This window comes from Coturnix japonica, chromosome 9, assembly GCF_001577835.2.
Source record: "Coturnix japonica isolate 7356 chromosome 9, Coturnix japonica 2.1, whole genome shotgun sequence".
NCBI classification, from domain to species: domain Eukaryota; kingdom Metazoa; phylum Chordata; class Aves; order Galliformes; family Phasianidae; genus Coturnix; species Coturnix japonica.
The window spans coordinates 13,190,434-13,205,755 of record NC_029524.1 but is presented as its reverse complement, the minus strand read 5'-3'; the positions used below and the strand labels follow the sequence as shown (position 1 = coordinate 13,205,755).

Below are 15,322 nucleotides of genomic sequence, written 5' to 3'. Positions count from 1 at the left end.
TGTCAAGCCAGCTCGATTTCAATAACCAGAAATACAAGCTCTGCACATAGCAGCAGTACTTAAATCGAGTCATAAACCTCAAAAGGACTCAAGACTAACCAAAAAGCCCAGTCTTCCTACCATAAAAAGTATTTCTGCATGCATAGAAACCCAACAGGAAGAACACACACATGTTCAGTTCAATAAGCTAAATGTTGATGGACCAGCAATTTCTATTCACTAGCTGTAAAAATGTATTCTCCCATGGTTGCTACTGCTTCATTCTTAGAGCAACATGCTGCCAGTCATTCAGGTAAGCACTAATCCATGCTAAGAGGTGAATGTTGTAAATTGGTAGATTTTATTTCTTTCACAACACGATAGAAAACTTAACACTGCAACTCCTAGGCGTAACTAAGTAACCTAGACTAGAACACCCCTTCTAAAATGGCAGCCAAACCTCAACCCATGAATTCTGAAGAACTAAGTCGCTTCACATTCTTTCGTTGGCTTTTCCAGTACGTGAAAAGCACACACACAATACTAAATAAATAAATAAAAAGCTTAAAATGTTAAAGTTAAGACAAAATACGGTTGGATTAAATGTTGTCGGATTTTACTATATTGTGTTCTATCACATTTTATTCTGTCAATGTGCTGCTCCATTAACTCTAGTCCTAAGAGTCAAGCTGTGCTCTTGAACGCACACAGGGCAGTATGATGTGCTGGCAAGGAAGACTCACATGGTAAGCAAACAGCAAAAAGCCTTACAGAATGCTGTTATGCAAACATATTCTATTACCTAAAAATAACTGTCTGTGTTACATTTATAACACTCTTAGTTCAAATCCAATATGAACACTTCTTTAGACAGATGTAACAAAAGGAGAAAAACTAGATATTCCTGACACAAATTTGTGGACTCCAGCTGTCAGGAACAGTCACATTCACCCATAGTGGTTTTGAGGAAATGACCACCCTCTGACCACACAGCTCCACCTTTATTTGGGTTCCATTATTCATATCAAAGGCACCAAGAGAAGCTCAAGTCTGTGCATTCCCTAAGTGCTGCTGTGCACAGCCCAGCAGATGGACTTACACCTCCAGCACAATCAATCCCACAGCAACAGCATGCATTCCTTAAGAAAAAGGCAGACCACATTAAATTCATTCTCCTGTTGTGTTCTCACAGGAGCTTCAGTCATGTTCCTTTACCTTAGATGAGCTTCACCCAAGCCAGGGCCTAGCCCACTGCACTGCAGAGCTGTTGACCTCCCATCAGAAAACACTTCCTTCACAAGCTCTATACATCCAGCAACCCTCAGATCACTGACCAGTATGGGGTACACTATTAATGGCCTTTAGCACAAGTAAATCCAATTAGACTTCAACAAAACAGTCCTAAGAAAGAGATGTCTTTTTAGTCATGAATTCTGACAAACTTATCAGCCCATTTGTTCTTTATACCTCTGCATGCCTGCAATTTTGATGTGGGATGGCACACACCATTAGCACTAAGTAACACTTTTGAGTGGACAAGAAACATAATGCAAAATCAACCTGCAGGTCCCTACACAGATGTTTAATATTTCCCTTCACGCACCAAGAGGCAAAACCTGCTAAAATTCCAATCCTTTCCTATCAAGCAACATGGATATTGGAATGGCTGTTACAACAAAATGTTCCTCCCTATTGTTCAGGCACATTTTGGACTGCTCTCCTCTGTGGAAAAAAAAGAAAGGTGGTAGAATAAGACCTGTATCATTGCACGACAGGTTAAAGATTCAGAAGTTAATGTAATTCATTTCCTCATTACTGACTGTGAAGACAACAGACCCAGAACTGGTTAAAATTCATAACTTAGGGCAACTTATGCAGATTTAGGGCTAGCACAGAGCTGTATCTGCAAACAGAATAGAGAACAAATAAAATGAGGTTCCAGATTTCTACATATCTGGCTAGATTTTAACCATTCAGAGAGACAATCTGAAGAAGCAGATAGGCTGCGGTGCTCCAAGAAACCTGATATATGGTGCAGGTCAGAGCCCTGACAGCTTGCTTTGGTAGGCAGCTATCTATACCTAGTTATGCTTTGCATCTGTTGAGAATAAAAATGATATTGAAACAGAGATCAAAAGTGCTCTGTCACAGCCTGTTCAGAAAAAAAAGATGCCAGCAACTATGGAAAGTCTGTGTGCAATTTTCCTTCTGTACACCAATGCAGAAGCCAATTTAACAGGTCCTTTGGCTACAGGAGAGACACATATCACTATGAAGCAAGGAATGACCTGTGCCCAGGAAAGCAACTGAGCAGAAGCTCTTGAGAGATGACTGCTGACCCCTGCTGACCACAATCACAACATGCTTCAGACAAATCAATGGAGCAGGGTAACTTCCGCGTGAGAAAGAACTTGGTTAATGACGAATTGACTGGTGGCATTAGTAACCCACTTTCTGAAGCTTTTAGCACCTCTTAGCATCTTGCTATAAGATGTATTTACAGACTATCACTAATGCACAAAGGATGGGAGCAAAGATTTTAGAAAATAACCATTGAATATTACAGTTCTGGGGCCAAGTATGCACCTCTTCCTCTCAGACTTTCTGAAAGGCTACTGCTTGGCTCAGTGCTCAGCCTGCAAATTCCTGCATTAACAGATGAAGACAGTTGAGTTTCTGGGGAGCTTTCCAATTTCCCCACTGATTAAAAAACCACCATGACAATAAACACATTCCCCAAAAAGACACACACACAAAGAACACCGTAAAAATCCCAAACCTACCCATCTTCCTACTTGCAGAACTGCAGAGCGCTACTACAAGAAGTCCAGTGATTTATCAGGGTTTAACAGCAGACACTTAAAAACCAAGAAAACACAGGCCATCTTGACATCCTTCTTCAAGTTAATCTCACCAGTCACCATCTCCAGGAACGTTTTAGCAACAAGACATTTGTCTGAGTAGCACTGCTTTGACGGGGTCTGGTACAAGCATTGTATAGTTAATTTTTTAATTAACTCTCAATCTTGCCAATATTAATTTTTCATTCTGTTTGTCAACTTAATTGTCTGAATAGTCAGATGAAGCTAGAAGGCCGGAAACCCACAAAAAGGCTCATTAAGTGTCTGTCGAATGTTTGTAGTTCTGATTGAGGTCTTATTCTCTCTGTTTTTTTTTACTTTCTAACATCCACTCAGCAAGTAATTGAGTTATTTAATGTTAGCAGCAGTGCAGCACACAATTCACACACAATAGGAGACAGCAAATCAAAAGCTGTGGAAGCGACTGAGGAAGATACAGTACCTGAACAGAATGAAACCAAGCGATTCAACAGCTGCACGCCTCACATCATCGTTCACATCACTCACCTGCAAAGCATTAAACAGGATATTCAGAACACAAATAAAATACTCGAGGACTCTGCAACATTTTGGAGCAGTTGCCAGGCACATCAGTTAATTGGGAAGATGGATATGTACAGAATGGAAGTAACAATCACACTAAGCCCCAGTTGAAAGAGCTTCACTCTTGTTCATGTACTGTGGCTACAAACTTATCAAAGAGAAGGAAGACCCCACCTCTTATGGCCTAAGTTGCTTTTTTTTGTACACCCTCCCCATCGTTATGCAGGCTGTTCACTGCAAACTTACAACTATTTTTACAATCATGTTTTGCTTTTACAAGACTTCTTTTTTGTGACATGAGGTTCTCTTGCTGAAAGTCTACTTATCCTAAAGTCAGAAAATCCTGCTATTTCCATTATCTTATTAAAGAAAGCTTCTATCACTTTGCACTTCTCTGATTGGGTCCAGAACAGCAACACTACAGACACAAGGCCTGTCAAAGTGATAGGCTTACTCTCTTATCATAAAGTAAGATCACAGTACTTACAGCCACGTGTAGCAGGCGTCTGATAGCCTTGTTATTCCCTGAGCCACAGTATGCCATAGCAACCGTATACATGCCAGAACGACGGAGAATTGGATCCTGGAAAAGAAAACATCAATATTTAGCTCTACCCAATTAGGGACTCAGTTATTCCAAATATCTGTTCTGCTCTTATGCTTGGAAGCTGCAAGCAGACAGCCTCAATGCTTTCCTGTTTCTTGTGGATCAGTAATAGAACAGTTATAAGGGGGGGATATCATCTAACAATTTCACTAGGACAGAAAGTTGCTATGACATAGGATGCTAGAGAGTTTCAGGAATATGTGTTACTCTGCTTTCTGTTCATTATCTGCTTTTGAACAGGCAAAGCATGACCTACCTACAGTCAGTCCTATCTGTTTTAATCACTACACCCTCTTCTGCTCCTTGCTGCTCACTCTGTTACGAAAGCTAAGTATCAGATAAGGAAATATAAGACCAAGACTGCTGTTGTATCTTCTTTTATCAGGGTGAGGCAACACATGAAACTGATCGACTTCAAATCTACGTAAGAACTTCCGGGAACAAAACAACCAGCCCACTACAGCTTGAGACTTCAGAGAAAGACAGGAGGATTATCTGTTTAACAAAGTGACCTGACACAGTTAAACTCACCTTATCTCTGCAAAGACTCTCAATGAGAGCATCTGCCTCTTCCATCCTCCCATACATGACCAGAGCAATTCCAACAGCAAGACCTCGCAAAATCTTCTCATGTTGGGTTTCCTGTGCGTAGCCAACCATGTCCTCAATGGCCTGAGCATTTTTAGAGCCCAACATAACCAGTCCCAGTGCCAGGCCAGCTGCCTCACCTGCACAGCACAGAAGAGCAAAATTAAGCAAACACAGCTTCTAAAAAGCAGCAAATATTACACCTAGAGAATAACACAGGACAGAAGCCAAGAGATCACTTTAAGGGCACCATGCCCAGCAATCCCAGTATTCATGAGCATGGATGCCTGCAAAGATAACCCACTAGTCACTAACCCAATAGTCACAAAACTTGGTGACCTTCCACTTTGAGTCCAAATTTCTCTTCCTTGGGCCAACAGATGCTGAGATAATTTTCCTGTGATCACCAGCCCTCACAAGCTTCTTTAAGCCTGTTTCTCAGCAAAAAATTAAGGCACGTGGCTTACACTGTATGTATATAAGCACATGATAAAGTTAAGAATAAACAACCTCTTACTTTGTTCTAAAGAGCTACCATATCTTACTAATGGTTGGTACAGTGCCACAGATCAGTCTTGATGGGACCTCTGACCATTAGGGCAACATAACTAAAGAACCATGCTGATCAGGAAAAGGTTCATTAACAAAATGCAACTAAGGCAACCCACAAGTGGCCTATGTTACTAACAGGAAACCTGGAGAAAAACAGGTGTGCTAAGGCCTCAGGTGGTTATCTGCTCTGAAAGCTGAACATTTACCTGTCACTGCATCATCCTGGTACAGATTTGTTTTCAGTAAATCATACACATCCTGACGTGCTGTCCCCATGGCAGCCAGACCCAAACCCAAGCTGCCACCGTGTCGGACAATCTACAGAGAAACGTATACAAGTTGAGTCACCATAAAGCAGTAACAATCTGGCTTCAGCTGAAATAACATCTTTTCATCAGTATAAACCTGCAAACTTTTAGCTCCAAAACACTCACAGTGATCTCCTGACCTGTTAAAAAAAAGTTACTTCTACCTCCTAAGGCAGAAACTCTGTTGAAAGAAGCTGAATTAAAAATGGCATTTCAAAGCCAATAAATGAGCATTAGAAGCCTTCCACAAGACATTCTAGTAGCTCTTTTCCCCCCACAGAGACTTAGGAAGTACCATAAAGTTGTACTGTGCATAAACATTGCTGCCTAATAACAACATTTAAATTACAAGTTAAATCAGAACCCACTTGAACTGCTTTCCTCTTCTGTTGTTCTACAAAAGATACAGGAAAGGCACCTTATTTACAGTAAGATGAATGGGATAAATTTACAGAATTTTCAATGATGCAGTTTGAATTTCTCAGAAGAGAATACAGGAACATGCTAAGAAAAGCATTAATTGATTCCAACTGAAAAGGTGACCTTTAATTAACCTTTCATCATTAAGTATTGAAGTAAAGCTTTTTTTTGTGTGTGTGTAAGAAGCAATAAATGTACAGGGTTCCATGGCTTACTCATTTGACAACTAGGCCATTAACAAAGCTTGAATAGTGCAGGTCTAGTAGCAGTGCAAAGTAAATAACTAATTGGTAAGAGAAACGAAGAAAGATTCACTGTCGTACACATAAGAACTTCCTAAAAATCTAATCTAAACTGTAAGCAAAAGGTTATTAAAACCCACAGAAGATCACCGCTGTCACGTTCTTTCTTACTTCTAACCACCCCACTTTTAAATCAGCTGGCACCATTCTAAGTTTTCCCAATGAAACAGGTTAATTACTGAACACATACATCATTACTGGCATTCTTCAGCTGGTTCAACAAATAGTCAATGATGTCACCACCGTGGTTTGCATGAATGAGACCCAAGGCATAGAGGCCTCCACCCTCCTGGTACGCTGAGCCTGGAGAGGTGTCCTTGGGTAGGTACGTTGCCATTAGCTGGAGTGCTTCTTTCTCATGTCCCTGCATGTCCAATGTCCAGCACCAAGGGAAAACAATGAGAAGTGAAAGGTGAAAACAGCAGATACAAACATTTTGCTACACTTAAACTAGTCATTACTTTATTTAAAAAAAATAAAAATAAAGTAAATAAAAATAAAAATAAAAAAGTGCCTTTGAGTGCAAAGAATCCTTCTGCACAAAAATCTTATTCACCCCAGTACAAGAATCTGCAACCACTTGATCACTCATCTAAATCAGGACAAATCCTAGCTAGAAACTACACTGATTTATTCACTAGAGCACTTCAATGAGGATCAAAACACATAAAACCATTGCAAAGACTTCTAATTATTTCAAAATAGCTTTATAAGTGACATGGGGATTTAAATCTATCCACCCAGCAAGAGACTCCTCCCACCCAGCATCCCTGACAGATGTTCCATCCATCAGGGAAAAGGCATAACTGAGATGCATCAGTTGAGCTGTACACAGAATTACAGACATCATTTTGAGTCCCCACTTCAGCATTTTCAGTGTTCACAAGTAAATCACTCCTACTGAACAGAGAGGAATGAATGAATGCATCACTACCTTGTGTATAACACCCAAGCTGGCAGTAGCAGTAAACTTAGCCCAATTAGTGGCCCTGGCCAGCCACTCCAAATTGTCTCTGCAAGACAAAAAGATACAGGTTAGACAAAGTTTTACACACTGTCCGTTCTTCAGCCTGCAAACAACATCTCATAGCACCTAACACTGCTTTCAAAAAAGAAAGTAGCTCCAAAAAGCAAGAAGGCCAGTCATAATAGCACTTTGTAGAACTCTCCCCCTTCATCAGCCCTGATTCTTGACTAGTATTGGTCAAACTTGTAGATATCAGTGATTTCAGTGAAGGATGGAGAACAGCCAATCAATATGCAGCCTATTAGTTCTGTGGGAAAAGCCTGCTCAGTTTCTGGGGCTTTCCTCAATTCCTGGGTAAGGTCTCCTGATATTTCTCTCCCCACAGTAACCCAAGTCAGCCTCTACCAGCAAAGATATATCAACAGTTCAGAAAACTTCCAATTTCTCTCCATACAGAAAGAACATTAGTTCCAGATCTCCAGCCTCCCATCTGCTCACACAGTAACTGTTCAAATAAAGCCAATTCGTGAGGACAGAAAAAAAAACTAATCAGTTCTCACTTCTTCCCTCAAACATTAGTTTCCAGACCCTTTCTTATTCTAAGCCCAGAGTTTTGCAGACACTCTTTGGAAACTATCAGGTGAAGTAGGGCAACAATGTTGTTCAAACCACCCCTGACACTGCTTTTCCTTGCCACAGATTTACCTCAGGAACTGGTCACTGGTTGTACCACAGTGCATAAAGGAGTTCGCTATAACTGTTGCTGTGTGACACACGGAATTCCGTACTGCATCCTGAAAGAACAAAACCAATCACAGTATCACCAGCCAGCAGAAGACATGCCCTCAGTCACTTCATATGCTTGCCAGTACATTAGAAATATGGGTTGTAATTAGGCCCAATTTAACCAGCAATTTCCCTTCAATCAGAGTTAATAGATCATAGACAATACATTCTAATACACCCTCAACCCATCTTTCCAGTGCAGATCTACCCTTTCTAGGAGTTTGTCAGAGGCACAATTGCTTTGACTGCTGCTTAACTGAAGCACCCCACTTATGGTTTCCCAAAGCAAGCGTGGCAGAGTGTGCACTGATGATGTTTTCAAGTGTTTTATCAGTCTATCTTCAATGTAGAATTATCTCTGAGCACTCAAGGATTTATTTAATGTCAAACTGAAAGCATGATCTTACAAACCAATCCGAGACACCAAAACACTGTAATCTATAGTCCTTGTTGACCCCCTCTCTTCCCAGCATGTGCTTGCACAGTATCAGCTGGAGGGTGAGGTGGTCAATCTCATTCTCAAATAAACAAACCAGAGACCAGTTTCTCTTATCAGTTATCAGAATGAAGCAACACACTAATAACAGCCAGTCAACATTAGGTCACAGCAGCTGAATGTGAAACAATTTGCTTATATGGCCCTTTCCATGGTGCTATCAGCTCTTCCCTGGCCTCACAAGTTCTAGTTTTAAATGTTAACATATTCCAAACAAAACAGATTTGAATCTTCAAAAGAGTGAGGTCATTCTAAGACAGTAAGCTTTTGTATTGACCTCACTACTGTTATTTTACAAGTAAGAGAATGAATCACACAAATCCAAGACAACTAGATTTACAAAGCCTCTTACCTTTGTGTTTTTGAGGATCATGAGGTCTGTGTTGTTGTTTCGTATTAAAAATTGCAGATGTAACTCAATAGCCATTTCCCCACTTAAAATTTTAATCATTTTTGAGATCTGGTCCTTGGGTTCTGGGTTCTTTGAATACAAAGAAACAAAACACAGTTCATGAAAACCCAATCTGGTATATTCACAACGCCATATTCCAAAATCTGACTCTCTTTAGGACTGAAAGGACATTGCTAAAAGGACAACACCAACTCTCAGATAACCCACAGCTCCTTTCTGCACAAGAGTGCAGGCAGGAGAAGAGAATCTATGAAAGGCGATGTATGCTTTAATTGAAAGCAAGACATATCAGTGACATCTGATTTTCTGCAAGCAACCATATTTGGTCTTACAGATAAGATGAGTCTCCTGCAAGAGGCAACCACTGTTATAAATACGAACCTGCATTTTCATGGTAGTTTTATTAAAAAGGACCACCAAACCACAACGCTTTACCCCATCCTACTGACCTTCTTTTGAGCTAAAGACTTCATTTAGAACAGAAGCTGGCAGAACTATGATTCCTAATGCATTCATCTTCCAAAGCCCTTTGAGAATGCCTCCTTCTTCCTCACTGTGGCACAGTTTACACAGTTTAAGTCCCAGATGAAGTACATTTGAGAATGATGAAAACTATACTGCAGCTCTCTGGCCCTATTAGCTGGTCAGAGAACAGCAAAAGGAACGTAGTACAGCCCTTGAACTAATCCTCTCAATTATTCCTTTGTACTTATCATTCTGAACTGTGGAAGATTAAGCTCAAGAATTTCTGGCCACAAAAACCATTTTTATGTACTTATCCCTTGGCAAAGGCAGCAATACCAGCTCAGCAGAAATTGATTTGAGACACCTTTAGTGCACAAGTGCACAGGTTCCTCAGAGGCAGCAAGAAATTTCACTCCAGAATATAAGGAGAAACAAAAGAACGATGTCACCACGCTAGACAGAAAAATCTCCCCTTATGGAAAAGAAACAATGTTTTTATTAGCAACCCCTTCTCCCATTCCTGTAGGGTATCAGCCCTACCTGGCCAAAACTGCAGCTGGATTTCAAAAAAAGGAGAAAAACACCCAAGCCAAATTAATTAAGCAGCTAAGGTTCACCTGGATTTCACAAGAATAAAACATCCAGCTGGTTAATTAGCTAATTTATCAGGAAAGCCTCTCAGCAGGAGTCAAATCACAGGCCCTTTGTTCCAGGAGTTCATTATTGCAACAAAAAGCAAAGGCATAAAGCAAGTCTTTCTGCTTCTGTTCCAATTTTTAGACCAAGTAATTCAATCTGAAAATTCCTCCAGCTTTCAGTATCTAAAATGCTGGACTCTTAGACTGCCAGTTACCTGGTCCTCAGAGGCTGTCTGTCAGCTTGACTCAAGGCAAAACAGAAATGAAACTCCATTTTGCATTAGTCAAACCAATCCAAAAACCCCACAGATTCAAACACAAAAGAACAATTAAGCAAGGCATGTTCTTGGAAATGGCACTCACAATTTCTGATGACTTCCCCACACAGACGCTTCCTGGCTTCTCTTCTGCTTCCATAGCATCACTAAATAAAAATAAAAATCCAAAAATGCAACCCAGTTCAGCACTTGTAACCAGCCAAGCTCTGTAATAACAGCTAAACGCTACCCAATATAGTAGATCAGGATTTAGAGATGACAGCTGGAAATAATGTGACAGACAAGGGCTGAAACACGCAAGTGCACCTTGCTTGTCTAAACTGCAAAGAAAATGCATTTTTTCAAACAGTGAACTCATTCAGTGGCAACATTCCATTTCACCCCGAACAAATACCACATTTTGTCTATTACACTAGCTTAAATAGAGTAACTCAATATCTTGTAATGGAGAGGCATGCACAGAACAGGAGGCTCCAGGAGAGAAAAACTGTAACTGAGCAGCTAAGTCTCTTCTCAAGCCAATGCCCCCACCTGTCTTTCTCTGACCCAGGGACAGTGCCTGTGTTGGTGGATCCAGGCACAGAGGCAATAGGAGTTCCAACAGTGCGAAGATTTTGGATCACAGAAGACAAGAACTGCTGGCTAGCACTTTCATACAGGTCAAAGCAAATCTGATAAGCCATCAGGAGGTTATCTTCCTTCACTAGTTTTTCCAAGATGTCACTTACAGCCTGTGGGTCATCCAAGAATATCAGGCACTGAGGGTGAGGAAGAGAAACAGAAAAGAAAAAAAATCAGAATAAGACACAATATATCTCAGAATGAAAAAGTAATACCACATAAGGCAACAGAGAAAATGGAATGTGGCTTCAAATGCTGCTTCCATGGAATATCTTTTCAGAGAAAGCAGAAAATAAGAATCTACAGAATTCTCACTGATTAGTTTAAAAATGAGACCGAGTATGATAAGCTCAAGATATGTGATTCAGGCCATCCTATTTATGCAGCTTTATCTTTGAAGGTTGATAAAAAGAATTTCCAAAGCACACAGAATATCAGTCATTTTGGAGGGCTGTTTCAGCTCAAATGCAAATGCAACAGGCACAGCACTCCTAAGCCATGTGTAGATGGCATATCAATACAGATGGACAATTCCTCATCTGTTGACCACATGTAGAGTATTTACATCTCTTTCCTCGTGTTCATTATGATTTATATTTGAATCATGCAATAAGGAGAAGCCCTTTCATTTAAATGGTCAGAAATGAAACACTGCTAGATGTATTTGATTTGACATCTACAAAGAATAACAACTTTTGAGTCATCTTTAAACAGCACTCCGAGAAGTTTACCTGGCACACGTTGATGAAATCTGGCTTCTCCAGATTCATGTAGATTTTAACTAGAACTCTCAAGACTTTATTACGAAACTGTTTGTTCTGCATCAGAGACATACAGAGCTTCAAGCTGTAGGCCAACATCCCAGGAACATCATTCTGAAATGAAATTCAGGGATATGAAGTTTGGGTTTGAACTGCCAAAGCAGGATTTATAAATTAGGACAAATCTACCAACTTTCCATTTCAAAACAGCAGAGAAAAACATGCACACACAAAACCTCACAGCTTCATATTTCAGAAAAAGCTTATACCGATTCGAGGATGGTTTTCTCAAAGATGTCAAGCCTGCGTGTCTCCAGAGCAATGCCAATTGCCTGCTTGTACTTGTGGTCATCCAAGCAGCGCTGGAACATTTTGTTCACTATGCCTTCTAGCCTTCCATCAACAGGTTTCTTCTCCCCTTCTGGCAGCTCTGCATTCTCCACACACTGCTTGGTATAGTGGTCGATACATTTTGCTGGAATGATATTAAATATAGAGAAAAAGATGTCAGCTTCCTACAGGTTTACAGTTTTCACATAGGTTGGAAAACAAGGTGAGCAGCTGGTTTTATTAGATGATTATTCCCAAAGCTCTGCTGACACTGACAACGTGAGAAAAAAAAATGAGAGAAGGGAAAAGACACAAAGTAATTTTGCTGTTAGGAACTTGCAGTGGAACAACAGTAGGAAAAGTAGGAAACTGTAGGAATTGTAGGAAAAGTTGCTGTTTTGAAGCAAAACATTCAGGGGATTGCCTTCATTAGAAGTAGGAAAAGACTGCCATAAGTTCTCAGTCAGTTCTACTATGGGATCTCAACATGGATGGGAAAACAAGACAAAAATAAACTGAGTAACAGTAGAAGCAGCAACAGTTTGAACACAAGGAGAGGAATACAGAGAAAAACAGCTAAAGCAAGGGAATCTCTACACTATGGTAGTTCTGGTAACACAAAGGCTTCTCTTCAGCAGCAGCAGTTGTTTACCAATGATCGTTTCCACATATTCCGAGTTGTCGTTGACGTTGAAGAGGTCACCTGCTCCCAGGGCATAGTTCAACGATTCCTCAAAAGCTCCCAAGTGGTAAAACACCTTGGAAGCAACCAAGGCAGCAAACTGCCGGCTCCGGAAGCCCTCATCTTCATAGAGAACTTCACTGAAAAAAAGAGAGGGAAGGGCATCATCTTTGTGCTCAGTTCTCTTAAAGGCCACATGACTAGTCAGTGATCTTTCATCTTTGGGACTACACTTTCAACACCATGCTCCTTTAAAATTAATGCTTTCCAGAAAGTACCACCCTATAGCCACCACCAGGCAAGGAGAACTACATGCACTTGCTGTATCATTTTCTCTTAAAGCAGAACACCCTGCACTAATGAGTGCTTTTTCTTACATTTTGTCCACTGACTCGGAGATTTCCGCCCAAAAGTCATTGACAACAGCATTCAGCTTCTGAAGAGCAAACTCCTACAAATAATAATAAAAAGTTATATTACACAAAGAACGCATTTGTTACCTTTCCTCATCAAGAAATGGTTTGTGATGTAGTACTAACACGATAAGAACTGATCCACTCAAACAGCAAGTTCTACTTTTAAAGAGCTCTGCAAACACTGGCTGGTCTTTGCAACTCTTTTGCAAAGAAATGGCTGCTCCATTGAAGTGCAGAGGAGCCTGATGCTCCTTCTCATAGTCTCTCTGTGAGGTCTGCCTGGCTAAAACAACTGGCAGCCCAAACTCCTTAAAATGCAGTTTTCAAAGGGTCTGTGGCAACCTTAATGTAGCACAAAGAACACAAGCCTATGGTCTACAAGAGCCAACGCTATTAATTAACTTGGACACTGTGCTTTACCAGATGAATGATATGCAGGCTATAAACAGCCCACTTCCAACCAGTTCAGAACAAAGCAGGTCTAATTCAAATCTATCACCATTTATGTCTGTTTTGAAGCAAAGCATTCAGGAGATTGCTTTCATTATAAGATGCATCCCTCCTTCTTAAAAGGATACACAAACTGTGCTCAACCAACCACAGAGCATCACCAATGCATCACTTCGGGTGTTTGGTGTTGTCCTGTGGATTCCAATCTCTGTGGGCTGCAGAATTCCTGCTGCTGTTATCTTCTCTTATGACTAATGTAACTTTCTTTCAAAAGAAAACTCTAAGTGTGATTATTATTTCACATGCCTGCAATTGTGCTAACAACTCTGCAGCTCTGAATTTCACATAGTCAAAATGCAGTCTCTGGTACACATTTAAGCAATAGAGTCCCACTATGATTAGAAAAGCAGAGGTTTCAGTAAAGCTCCAGTCTGTTCTATATTCAAAACAAGGAAGTTTGACATCTGTTATGTTTCATCCTTGCTTTCAGGCTGGATGCGACTTGCAGCCCACCTGTTGCTGGCTGAGAGTTACAGTTACTGAGATCCAAGCATTTCTGACATAAAGCTCAAAAGCAATGCATTTCACATTACTTTTTTGCCAAACTGAGCCCCTTACCTTGAGCTTCGGCTCTTCTTCATCCAGAAGAGAGATAATTCCAGCTGCAAAGCAAGACCACAGTCAGTTCTGGACTGCTTTAGATGTGAATGCGTCATTTAGTTCAAAAACAAAAGAACAGGAAAGAAAGCTGTTGCTGGAATGCTGGTAAAATCTTTCATATTAAAATTCCAAGACCAGATCCAAGTTCATACTATAAATAAAACAGCTCAGAATGTATAATTGGAAAGGCACACTCCTCATGAAAGATGATCCTTCTTATAGGAGAACACAGAACAGAGTCATAGAATACACTGAGTTGGAAGGGACCTGTAAGGATCATAGAGTCCAACTCCTGTCTCAGGAGTTTGGAACAAGAACTCAGAGAATCTGGCTGTGGCTTCCAGCTCCATCACTAGTTTGCTGGCTGTTTATTAGCAATTTCCCTAAAGGTCATAATGATTGTGTTAAAACATTCTCATGGCTAAGAACCATCATCTCTCTCAGCTTTATTAAGATCCCTGGTGCTGCCCCAGAACACCTGCACAAACAGTGTGAGATGTACAAGAGTTGTTTCCTGGCAGACACAGAAGACAATCCTTCTCTGTTTGGCACAGATGTGCCCACACACAACCAGTGCCAGGCACCCTGCTACAGGAGCAAACTGGGGCATTCAGAGCTGAGCAACAATGAAGAGGTCTTAGGAACCACGACTCAAAAAGGACATCTAAAGGCCTGGAGCTGGTCAGTCTGCTGAGATAAGGCAGTTGTCAGCCAAAAAAGAAGAAAAAGATGACTGATCTGATCTCTGCATTGAGTATGAAGCGCAGCAGTAGGACCGAGGTACATTCAGAGCTCTAATGACTGAGGTGCGACGATAAGAAAAGTTTTCTGACAAAGTTCCTCACTTTGCCTGCAAAACGTGGAGTCTCTATTGTCAGAGATGTTGGACTAGGAGTTGTCCCTGTATCTGTCAGCAGCAATTGAAGGAGAACCAAAGGGCCCTGCAGGCGCAGTCGGTGGCAGCACGGGGCTCCTTGCTGTTTCTGTAACTCCACTCCAAAGAAGCAGTTTGCTTTTACCCCTGTGCTCCCACAACTCCCGGTAAAGGCAGCCTCACTGATCTTCAATGCACCATTCCCTCCCTCTTAAACTCCTTCAAAACAAATTCCTGCTTCTTCTCAACTACACCAAGACTCTAAACACAAAGAGTCCACAAACTGAGCAACACCTGCAAACTGCAACCCTCCCACATCCACAACG

At 40.9% G+C, this 15,322-nt stretch overlaps 1 protein-coding gene across 1 annotated transcript in view; it reads right to left on the bottom strand.

Annotated features, from left to right (window-relative positions):
• PSMD1 (proteasome 26S subunit, non-ATPase 1) overlaps nucleotides 1-15,322 on the bottom strand; it is a 57,390-nt gene that overhangs the window by 41,003 nt on the left and 1,065 nt on the right. Inside the window, exons 2-16 of the mRNA XM_015871677.2 lie at nucleotides 14,081-14,124; nucleotides 12,974-13,047; nucleotides 12,567-12,736; nucleotides 11,854-12,059; nucleotides 11,555-11,698; nucleotides 10,734-10,960; nucleotides 10,288-10,348; nucleotides 8,762-8,890; nucleotides 7,833-7,921; nucleotides 7,095-7,173; nucleotides 6,351-6,524; nucleotides 5,337-5,448; nucleotides 4,522-4,718; nucleotides 3,871-3,966; nucleotides 3,283-3,347 (exon numbers count right to left, since the gene is read on the bottom strand). Coding sequence (XP_015727163.1) covers nucleotides 3,283-3,347; nucleotides 3,871-3,966; nucleotides 4,522-4,718; nucleotides 5,337-5,448; nucleotides 6,351-6,524; nucleotides 7,095-7,173; nucleotides 7,833-7,921; nucleotides 8,762-8,890; nucleotides 10,288-10,348; nucleotides 10,734-10,960; nucleotides 11,555-11,698; nucleotides 11,854-12,059; nucleotides 12,567-12,736; nucleotides 12,974-13,047; nucleotides 14,081-14,124 — 1,867 coding nt within the window. The remainder of the gene's footprint in view (nucleotides 1-3,282; nucleotides 3,348-3,870; nucleotides 3,967-4,521; nucleotides 4,719-5,336; nucleotides 5,449-6,350; nucleotides 6,525-7,094; nucleotides 7,174-7,832; nucleotides 7,922-8,761; nucleotides 8,891-10,287; nucleotides 10,349-10,733; nucleotides 10,961-11,554; nucleotides 11,699-11,853; nucleotides 12,060-12,566; nucleotides 12,737-12,973; nucleotides 13,048-14,080; nucleotides 14,125-15,322) is intronic.